This window comes from Gekko japonicus, unplaced genomic scaffold (genome assembly GCF_001447785.1).
Source record: "Gekko japonicus isolate JY-2015 unplaced genomic scaffold, Gekko_japonicus_V1.1 scaffold1690, whole genome shotgun sequence".
Classification (NCBI taxonomy): Eukaryota; Metazoa; Chordata; class Lepidosauria; order Squamata; family Gekkonidae; genus Gekko; species Gekko japonicus.
The window spans coordinates 230,420-242,167 of record NW_015159763.1 but is presented as its reverse complement, the minus strand read 5'-3'; the positions used below and the strand labels follow the sequence as shown (position 1 = coordinate 242,167).

Below are 11,748 nucleotides of genomic sequence, written 5' to 3'. Positions count from 1 at the left end.
AATGCACAGGAACGGAGTTCCGGCTGGCTTCAGAGCTGGACACGCCCATTACAGCCAAAACCTCTGCATGTGTGGCTGCAGAGGGAAGGCCTGAAAAGTGACCCCCCCCCATTTAAATGCCTCCCCGTGCCTTCCCCGGCCTGTCCAAGGGCCGGCTTGCCCGGGCTCCCCGTAGCCACAGAGCGCCCGGGCAAGCCAAGGGAAGGCATGGGGGTGTGGCCTAATAGGCTAATGAGTTTCTGCTATTGGGTGTGGCCTATTATGCTAATGAGTTCCAGCTGGGCTTTTTCTACAAAAAAAGCCCTGTTTTCCCAACCCAAACCTGGCAACCCTAATGTTGACATGCTTTAGCTTTAGGTTAAAAAATACCCCTTGAGTTTTCCCCCAGAGAACAGTGCTCCGGAGATACATTTTAAGCTTTCTGGAGAGAGACAGCCGTTTCTGGCAACTGATGGCCCCTCCTGTTAATTTGGAAAGCATCTACTGCGCCAGAGAAGGTTACGTTCTTTGCGTAGAAAAATACCCTAGACCAACAATAAAATTTACCATTTTTAATGTTGTTATTAAGTACACATTTCTGCCTCATGTAAATTAGTGTTTTCAGGTTCTGGGCGTTTGGGAATTGTGAAACACATTGTCTTTTGCCACCACAACCATTAGTATTATTATTATTTTTGATCATGGGGCATTTTCTACAACAAAATACACTGGAATTTGGCTTGGGGTAGAACAAGGGCCCCCAACCCTTTGTAGAGCTTGCAAGCGCTTTCGGAATTGTGACACGGCATGGTGGGCGCAGCCGCAGCCACAAAATGGCTGCTGCAGGAGACGGAACCTGCCACAAAATGATTGGCCCAGCTTAATTTCAGTCACACAGTGCAGATCTGTGTGCTGTGATGGCAGCTGCTGCTGAATAATTTATTTAATTTTTTTAAATCTGCACAGCCAGTCAAATCTCCAGTAGCCAATCAGAAGCCTTGCTGGGCAAAAGCCCTACCTGGCCCCGCCCACTTCCTAAAAACACTTGGCGGGTGCCAGAAAAGGTGTTGGAAGACACCACATTAGGGATCCCTGGGGTAGAATATACCCCAGAGTACAAATTAATGTAAGTTTTTCGGAGCACTGTCAATTGACTTAATGGCTCATTATCTAGGAAAGAGGATGAAACAGGGGTAGCAGACATTGATTTTAACTAGAAAGGTTTGATCAGAGGCTAAGAAACTTGTAAAACATTATTAAAGAAATCTGAATCTATGTCTTACGAGGCCATCGCGAGGATATGTAACAAGATTTTCCTTAAGCAGACCTGAAGTTTGGTTCAAGGACAACTCAGAATGCAGGAGAGTTCTACATTATGATTGATGACCTTATCTCTCCGCTGAAACATGTCAGAAATACAAAGAACTTGCTTTTGGTACGACCCTAAATGGTTTTTCTAGAGGACCGAACCATTTGTGTACGAGCATAATTGGATGATTTCCATGCAGTGATGACTCTCTGAGGTTTTCTCATTACCGTTGTGGCTGCTGATTAAACCACAGCAGCTACTGGGGATTCCACATGATAGGTTTTCTTCCCCCTGTCATTCTCACCCCCTTTTTAAAAAAAATCAATAAACACTCCAGTGGCATGGTGGGGCTGGCCACAGCGCGAGACCAGAGGATGGGAAACGTGGCTGATGTGGACTAGACTGGGAAGGATCTGGATTTTCCTGTCTGCATGGCAGACACCTGTTTGGGGCTCCGGCCAGAAGATCCGGGTTTGCAAAAATTCCCAGGGAAAAGATATGCTTAGATCCAGGTGTGCTTACAAGGAGATTTTAATGAACAATGATCAAGATGATGATGATGATGATGATGATGATGATAATCTTTCAATTTATTGATTGCTCAATCTTTCAGAGCTTGCTGACTCTGAGCGATTTACAGTTACTCATTTTTACGAGGGACTAACAATGATTTGTGGGGTAAGGGAGGACGACATATATACATCTTAAATCACACACATTCGCAGCCGACGAGGGTTTCGTTCAGTTGAAGATGAGACGTGTTCTGGTCAGCATTTTTTCTCGGCCTGGTTTGATGGCGTCAGCTTTTCTCCAGACTCCTTCGAGTTGTAGCGCCGCACTGTCACCGCCTGGCCGGAACAGCCCATTACAGGCTTTCTTCATGCCGAGAAGATCTCTCTAGGCTTTCCGATCTTGCGAGCTGGACTTCCGTTCGTCGGCTAACACCACGGGGGGGGGGGGCGGTTCAGTGTGCCCAATCTCTCTAAGGAGTGGTACCCATTTTATCTACTCGCCGAAGCTTTCGAACTGCTGGGTAGACGGCAATTTGGGGACAGGGCTGGTAGCTCACACCAGCGCGGGGCTAGAACTGACAGCAAGCCTGTTCAGCTCAGATGTTACTATTATAACCAGAGGATAACTCCTCTGTGCCACCGCTCCATCCTTTGGCATTGTGTGTAGAGTAACCATGAGATTCTAAGATTGTCTGGCAGACAAAAGTTCTAGCTCTTCGTGTTATGCTAGTGTCGAGCTAGACTTGTTTTTAGAGGCTGAGAGAGCTCTGAAAGAACTTTGACTGACCCAGTTGGCTTCATGTGGTCGAGTGGGGGAATCAAACCCAGCTCTCCAGATTAGAGTCCACCTCTCTTAACCTCTACTCCAAGCTGGCTCCAAGCTTACAGAAATAGAAGGCTCAGCTCCCATCCGCTGGGTCTCAAACACGCACACACACACAGCAGAATGTAGCCAGTCCTCGAGACGAGATGCATCGCTAAAACTAAGCATCTTGTACCCTAACTGCTGGCTACGAGTCAAAAAGTTATCAATCAAGCTATCCCAAACACTGAAATGAGGCAGGCCATCTTGCACCTGGCGTCTGGTGGTGAGAGAAAACAAATCAGGCTTCCTAGATAAGAGCTGCTAACAAGTATGAGAGAGAAGAATATTCTCTTGGGAGTGCCACCTCTGTGCCACCGCTCCATCCAGGCAACTAAAGGTCAAGCACCAGCCTGTAACAAAGATGGAGTTGCAAAGGCTATACACGGCCTCCAGTTGGCTGCCATCTTTCCCAAAAGATCGTAGTAGGAAAGATCATAGAAAAACTGGACGAAGAGCTAGAAGATACACGAGAGGCCACTGCTGTTGTGTGGCAGTGGGAGGGGAGAATGTGTCCCATCAGCTGCAAAACTGGACCACGCCCCTGGTGTAGAATCGACCTGAGCCACTTTCGCTATACCTCCTACGCAAACAGGTTGGGGATTGTTTAAGGATTTGTTTTGTATACAGAGGATGTGTTGCAACCACGTCTGGGATTTCGGTTTGTTTTCACCTCTTTCCCCCAAACTTCCCTTTGTTAAGCAGGGTGGGGTGGGAATGGAAACTGCAGAGCCAGGTGAAAACCAAACCCAGATCAGTCACCCACCAGGCTGCAAGATATATTTATTTTTTAAACCAAAGATGTTGGCTGTTTCTCTCTTCAGCAGAAGAGTCAAGGGCTTTATCCTTTGTGTTGAGGTTTAAATCACAATGGGTTGGAACGGGTACAGTTGCAGTTCAGACGGGGGAGGGACGATGGAATATTATTCAATGGGGAAGGTGTGGTCAGAGACCCGCCCTGCCAAGTGAGAAGGAGCAACTTACCTGCTTATGACCCAATTAACAGCAACGGAGTGTTTTTATTTCTCTCCTCGCCTTTGGCGCAATGTCAACCGTGTTTTTGGAAGGATAAACAAAGTTGTCTGTCACTCTCCTCGTCATCGTATCTGTCATCTGGAAATTAGACTTGTGCAGTATTAAATTTTGTAGGGCTCCACCTTAAGCCCGAATCAAGGCTGGTATACAAAGAGCAGCTCGATTACAAAGTCAGGATTCTCACTGTCAACATCGACTGGGGTCTAAAGATGCGCAAGTGTACATTCCACTCATAGGCCCCGGTCACATGGGCCGGATAATCCACAGGGGAACGGAGGCTTTTAGTTGCGGAGAAAAAAGAAGTGCGGTAGCACAATCTCACGTTCCCCTGCAGCGCCGTCCTCCGGCCGTCAGCAGCCGATCAGACCAGCGAGGCAACACAGCAGGACCGTGTTTGTGCGCATGTGCCTGACGCGGATGGCTGCTGGATGTGACAGGCTACCAGCGCATCTCCGATCAGACGCCTGCCCACGCCACACATTTACTAGAAGATAGTACTTCAAAGCAGGTAGTTTTTAACTCCAGGTTTTCCGCGGGAAGCCATGGGTTGGCCGCGGGTACGCTCCACTTACCAGATTTGGCGGTGTGATCGCGCCCAAATAATCCACCCACCACCTGTGGCTCTCCTGCAGCTACTTCTGCGTGTGAACGCAACCATAGTTCTTCTTTAGAGCCCTTCAGTTGAATTACATGGTACAGCCTTTCCCAGGACTGCCAGTGGAGTAGAAAAGAGCAAGAGTCCAGTAAGCCCCTTAAGGACGGACAAAATCTGTGGCAGGGGAGGAGGTTTCGTGAGCCACTGCTAGAATGTGAGTCTATCCATCCTTGTATCTTGGAGAGCGGTGTGATTTCAGACGGAGGATTGCATGTTTGAAGGTGCCCCTGGCAGCAGAGTTTTGTTTCCCGTGGATCAGAAGAGGGTTCTAGTTTAGCCTTCCTGCACTCATGCTGGTTTCTAACTTCCAACTCTTGAACGCACATTGATTTTTAAAAATTTAACTGAGACTGATTGAGAAATGAACTTGCTTCAGAATCAGGGACCATGTGCTTGGGACTCGATGCCTTTCAACAGAGAACATCATGGGTAGAGGGGTACGAGATGGATCTTCGGTAAAACTTTTGTACAGTAAGAGTCGTGCCACAGTAGAATCAGCTGTCTTGGGAGGTGGTGAGCTCCCCCTCATTGGCGGTCTTCAAGCAGCAGCTGGACAAACACTTGTCAGGGATGCTCTGGGCCAGGGTGTGTGTCAAACTCATTAGTTACGAGGGCCGGATCTTACTTTATAGGGCCAGGTTGTGTGTGCCATAAAATGTAATAAGACAAGACAAATGTGGACAAACACGACCTAATCAGAGAACTATAAAGAAAACAGTCGTGTGTGTCTGACCCACAAATCAAGCAGTCAACAAGACTTGCAAAGAAAATGCTCACTATGTATTACAGTCTAAAGCACTACAACACAATAAATCAATTCCTACAAATCATAAGAAAATCCTAGTGCAAAGGTACATAATCAACATCGGATTATATAACGTTTCAAAATTGGATCTTCCTCAGGAAATGTTAGAGTGGTACAAAAATTCCCCTGTTCATAAAGTGCTTTACAAGAAGTCATGAAAGATCTGCAGTATAATAATGTTCCTAAAATATTCAGATAGGACGCTGATCTCAGTAAATGTTCAGGCTCAAGTATGCTGCTATGCTTCTAATGGATCCTAGGCGTCTACCACTCTAACATTTCCTGAGGAAGATCCAATTTGATAGCAATGCTGGCTCCGTGAACTCAGGCAGATCACGAGAGGGAGGGCAGGAAGGGTTGCCTCCGTACTTAGTTCTCGTGGCCCTTTCTTACACACCCAGGGAAATGCTGATCGCCACTTTGGGGGTCAGGAAGCAACTTTCCTCCAGGTCAGTTTGGTCAGGGATCCTGGAGGTTTTTTGCCCTCTTCTGGGCATGGAGCAGGGGTCACTGGGGGGTATTTGTGAATTTCCCGCATTGTGCAGGGGGTTGGGCTAGATGACCCTAGAGGTCCCTTCCAACCCTAGGATCCTATGAGAACCCAGCACTCGGTGATCCATTATCCCAACCGGTCTGTGGCTAAATTCCACATCTGCCGTCTCTGGAAGAGATTTGTTGGGAAGTGGGCTTCTTTAAAGAGTTTTTGCAGGAAACAGGCACTGATTTTTGCCTCAGAGCAACTGTAAGGTGAGAAAACCCGTACCTATGGAACTGTTAAAATAAATGGCACTTTGAGAGATGGAATCGCCACCTTCAGTAGTGAAGCCTTGGAATCAAGTCACTGAATCGCCTTCTAAACTTTCAGATCTATTTATTTATTTATCAAACTTATACCCCGCCCTCCCCGCAAAGCGGGCTCAGGGCGGCTTCCATAAAAGCATAAATACATTAAAATACACAATATTAGCCATACAATGAAACATTATAAATACAAAGTGCTGGCGGCAGATTAAATTAGTCTAGATGGTATATTACAGGAATAAATTGCCACTGCCCAGATGTTCCGCGATGTTTTCTGCTCTTAGTCCATTTGTTGTTAAAACCATGGGCCAGGCCTGCAGTAGGAGCCCTGCCGTAGGCAATCTAAAATTGCCTAGAGTCGATCCAATGACCAAGGCTTTTTAATTCCGTCATCTCGTGTAATATTATTCTTTGTGCTTTCTCTCTTCAAAAGGCTGGATTACAGCGGACCCTCGAGGGAGTTTTTTTTCCTGGTATCCAGAGAGCTCTTCAACCCGTATTATGGCCTATTTGAATATTCTGCCAACGATACTTACACTGTACAAATAAGTCCCATGTCTGCTTTTGTGGACAATCACCATGAATGGTAAGAATGATGATTACTTTTTTTTTTTTAAACTGTGTCCTCCCTTGAAAGAGCTCAGCAAGGCAATCTTCATGGCTGTCCCCTCATCTATTTTATCCTTATAATAGAGCCAGCACGGTGAGGTGGTTCAGAACAGCGGACTCTAATCTGGAGAGCCAGGTTCGATTCCCCGCTCCTCCACATGAAACCTGCTGGGTGACCTTGGGCCAGTCACAGTTCTCTCCGAACTCTCTCAGCCCAACCTGCCTCATGAGGTGCCTATTGTGGGGAGAGGACGGGAAAGCAATTGTAAGCCACTCTTGAGTCTCCTTAAGGTAGAGAACAGTATGGAAACCTACTCTTCTGCTTCCTTATAACAATCCTGTGAGGTTTGATTCCCTGCTCTTCCACATGCAGCTGCTGGTGTGACATTGGGTCAGTCATAAGTTCTCTCAGAGCTGTTCTGTCAAGAGCAGTTCTCAGGAGAGCTCTCTCAGCCCCACCTACCCCACAGGGTGTCTGTTGTGGGGAGGGGAAGGGAAAAGGAGTTTGTAAGCCACTCTGAGACTCCTTCGGGTAGTGAACGGCAGGGTATAAATGCAATCTCTTCTTCTAATTTAGGCCAAACAGTGGTGACGAACCAATAGTCGATTATTGAGCTTCATTACCCAGGTCTCCCCAGACTTAAGTCGGAGACTCTAACCACTGCATTACACTTCCTCTCATAATTTTCTGTTATTTCTTTGGAGTATCAGATATTACAGGAGTGATTTTTCTCATGCCACTGTGGCATTTTTTGTTTGTTACCCTCCTATGTTGTGTTGAGTGCAGCTCTGTGGTGTCTGTAGATGGCTAATGTGGCTTTTGCCAAATCCTCTGGGCTCCACATTTGTTCTAGAACACTTGACAGTCTCTTGCTTTATCAACACTTTGGGCGTGAAATGCGGAGTAACATTAAACACTGTTTGGGAGTCCAGTCAGCCAGCAACAGGAGATCTCAGTCCTTCTTTATCACATCTCTTTCAATGAATACAGATTAGGGCAGGGGTCATTTCCTGCAGGAGCACACAGGAGCGGAGCTCCGGCAGTAAAAAGCCCAGGGGGCGGGCACATGCAACAAGCCCCACCCCCTGCTCCCAGCAGCCCTCAGTCAGAGCAAAAAGCAGCCAGGTAAGTTGCAGAGCCCCCCCCCCCGGCCCAAAACAGTCCAGTGACACCTTTAAGACCAAGTTTTATTCAGGTACAAGCTCTCCCCTCCTCTGCGAGGACAGATCTGCATGTTCTCCCCCCCCCAATAGCTAGCAATCCAAAACAGTCCAGTGGAGCCTGAGCGGTGGGTGTTGCCTTCTGACACACTTCCGGTGATGTCAGGGGGTGTGGCCTATGCAAATAAGTTATGCTAATGAGCTCCTGCACCTCCTTTTCTACGAAATGACCCCTGGATACAGTAGTGGCCCAGCCAAACTACAGTCCAACAAAAAGTACTAGGTACATGACTCCAGAGTAGCATGTAAAAAACTATTTACATCATTATAGAGATTTCTTTTCCCCTCAGTGCTGGCACCAAACATTAAATGCTAAGAAGAAGAAGAAGACAAAGAGATTGGATTTATACCCCACCCTTCACTCAGACTCTCAGAGCAACTTACAATCTCCTTTCCCTTCCCCTCCCCACAACAGACACCCTCTGAGGTAGGTGGGGCTGAGAGAGCTCTTTTCAAGGACTGCTCCTGAGAGAACAGCCCTGAGGCAACTTGTGACTGACCCAAGGTCACCCCAGCAGCTGCATGTGGGGAAGCGGGGAATCAAACCCGGTTCTCCCCGATTAGAGTCCGCGCTCCTAACCACTACGCCAAACTGGCTCTCATTTCAGACCAGACCAGAACTATTTCTGACCAGGTCCCTCAAAACCCTGCAGTGTCTAACTGTGAAGATGTTGGTCGTGCTGGCAAACAAAAAGAGATGTGAGGCTGTACCTGGCAGGTGCATGTGGGAGCAAGGGGCGCGTCCTCATCCCTGCCAACAATCTCAGGGGCTGACCTTGATCCCATGAATGGAGAACCAGCCCTGCAGTGCTGGGCAAAATGATCTGGCGTCCCACTGTTTGGCATATGTACCGAGAGTCTCCTGATTTAGGTGGCATCTGCCCTTGAAGGCTTGGGCATCCTTAGGTGATAGTTTAATTTCGTTATAGGTGTGTCTCTGTATAACGTTTTGTATCTAAATTAAATGTGATGTAACTAGCAGTTCGAAAGCAAGAAATTGCAAGTAGATAAATAGGTACCACTTTGGTGGGAAGGGAACAGCGTTCCGGGCGCCTTGGTGTTTAGTCATGCCGGCCACATGACCACGGAAACGTCTTCGGACAGCGCTGGCTCTTCGGCTTTGAAACGGAGATGAGCACCGCAACCCTAGAGTCGGACTCGACTGGCTTTCGAGCAAGGGAACCTTTACCTTTACCTGGTTCAAATTGTGAACATCTAGGTCAGGGTGGGCAGCCCTTTTGGTCTGTGCCCCCCCCCAAACCCTGCAGTGTCTAACTGTGCAGATGTTGGTGGTGTTGACAAACTAAAAGATCTTGGGTCTTTTTAATTTTTCATTGAATTTAATGGGTTCTCCCCCCCCCACTGAATTAATAATAGATCCTTCTTAAAATCTTGGAATAATGTAAAGGTGTACTTCTTTTTGTATGACTGGTCTAAGGACTGTAGAAATAAATTGATTGATCGATAATAGATCCAGGTGTGACCCCTTGATTTCTTTGTCTCCGCCAGGTTCCGGTTTAGTGGCCGAATCCTCGGTCTCGCTCTGATTCATCAGTATTTGTTAGATGCCTTCTTCACGCGCCCGTTTTATAAAGCCCTGCTCAGAATGTGAGTAGAAAACGTTTCCCGATTTCCTTGAAAAGGGGTAGCGCATTTAGTGGAACGAGCTGTAGATTTCTTGTCCGCAAAATGCCATTATAAAGTCGGTCCTTCTGATAGCACCCTTGGTTTTCCCCAGCTTATCAGTGGGGCAATGAAATGGGCCCGTCAACTGGCAATGAACAGGTTTCTGCAGCTTTTCGGGGTATAAGCGTTTGACAGTCAACGTTCCCTTGGTCAGATACAGTATCTGACCAAGGGAGCGTTGACTCTCGAAATCTTATCCCCTAAAGATCTTGTCAATTTCTAAGGGGCTACTGGATCCAGATCTAGCTGTTGTACTGCAGATCAACACGGCTACCCTCTGGAACTGTCTTCCTGCAGAAAACGGTAGCTTTGGAAGGTAGGCCTACGCCATTGTATCCCTACTGACCTCCCTCCCCCTCACCGGGGTCCGCCCCCCCCCAACTCAGCTGGCCGGTTGGGGGAGCCCTGCCCTTGAACAATCCAGCTGATAAGTAAAATAATTGATGTGGCAGAAATGGATAACTTGACGCAAAAGGTGAATGGGAACATGAATACGTTATTCCAAAACGTTTGGTCACCAGTGTACAGATGGCTAGACCAAGAGATGTGTTAACTGTAATTAGGAGGAGATCTGTTTCTGTGGTGAGGGTGATTGGGAGGTGGGGGGTTTAGGTGGGTTGGGGAGGTTTAGGTGGGTTGGGAGGTGGGGGGTTTAGGTGGATTGTGTTTGTGTCTGTTTTGTTTCTATGCATATAACTGTGTGGAAAACAATAAAAAATATTTATAAAAAAAAGAACAATCCCATCTGTGCCGACATGCCAGGCGCGATGACATCACACAGAGGTGACATCATTGCTCAGGGCACGTTGCAGGGGGGGACGCTCTAGCATTTGAGTTATTTCTCAAATGCTAGAGCATCCCCGCTGCAACATGCCCTGCGTGATGACATCACCTCTGGGTGACGTTATTGCAGCATGTGCACTGAAGGCTTCAGGAAGAACACGGAGGCCCCCCTCCCCGGGAAAACAGTAAGGACCTGGCGACCCTAGCATCCCCATGACCCTTAACAATTTATACTGCTCTGGAGGATAATGTTTTTGCCTTGAGACAAAGATGCTCAAAACTAAGGGCTGTGAGGGGATTTAGTAGGATGGGCTAATGGTTCCTCCACTTCTAAGTTTCCTTCTGCTAGGAGATTTAGGACTAGATTAGAACCAAGCAGGTCTCTTGCTCTTACACTGGAGGTGGTGGGGATTTTCCTAAGCTCCTTACCGCAATCCTCACACTTCCAACCTTTGCCCCCAGTGTGTGATTATCTAGCAGAATATCTAGCAGAAAGCCAAGCTGCAGGTTTTTAAATCCACGTTAAGGCCTCATTATGGGCATGTCTACTAACAAGACCTCTGGGTGCTCTTAATCAGAGGAAAGACTCGATATCTGCCTTTACCGTCTTCCGTTTCTTCTGCAAAATCTGACTACCTCTTTCAACCACGGCATTCGTGTTTTGCCACCACATAGAGATCCCGGGTGGCGAAGAGGAAGGCGATGCTGGTCAGGTTAGGGTTGCCAATCCCCAGTTGGGTCAGACAACAAATATATACGCTGCAAAAACCTTATTTATAAGTTAAAGTGTTCTGTATGTTCCATCTTATAAACTGCATTGTGTATTATTCATAATATTCTAATATTTTACACAATCAACCCTTAAGGATGTAAATTGACTGGTAGCTATTAGATTGTACAAACTGATTATTATTGTTGATATTGCATGTAATGAATAGCCAGGGCTCTTTTTGTAGAAAAAGCCCAGCAGGAACTCATTAGCATAATAGGCCACACCCAGCAGTAGAAATCCATTAGCATATTGGGCCACCCCCCTGACAGCACAGCTCATTAGCACATTAGGCCACACCCCCATGTTACCAGAAGTGTGGTTATCCAGCCACACCCACCTTTTGCTTGTTATTCTGTTTACCTTGTTTGTTGTCAAAACCCAGGGCTTTTTTGTAGCAGGAACTCCTTTGCATGTTAGGCCACACACCCCTAATGTAGCCAATCCTAATGAGTTCCTGCTGTTGGGTGTGGCCTATTATGCTAATGAGTTCCTGCTGGGTGTGGCCAACTCAGGAGCCAGCCGGAACTCCGTTCCTGCCCAAAAATAGCCCTGTATATACCTGTTTTAGAATATTATGAATAATACACAATGCACTTTATAAGATGGAACATATAGAACACTTCTCTCCTTATATATAATTGAGTAGTGGGTGCCAAAGTTCTAGTTCTAAAATGCACTCCCTTAGTGTATGGCTGATGGAACTGCTCCTCAGCATATAT

The 11,748-nt window shown here is 47.0% G+C and overlaps 1 protein-coding gene across 1 annotated transcript in view; it reads left to right on the top strand.

Annotated features, from left to right (window-relative positions):
* Nucleotides 1-11,748, top strand: part of HECW2 (HECT, C2 and WW domain containing E3 ubiquitin protein ligase 2) — a 207,840-nt gene that overhangs the window by 170,412 nt on the left and 25,680 nt on the right. Inside the window, 2 exon segments of the mRNA XM_015406124.1 lie at nucleotides 6,392-6,544; nucleotides 9,298-9,396. Of these exon segments, the coding sequence (XP_015261610.1) occupies nucleotides 6,392-6,544; nucleotides 9,298-9,396 (252 nt within the window).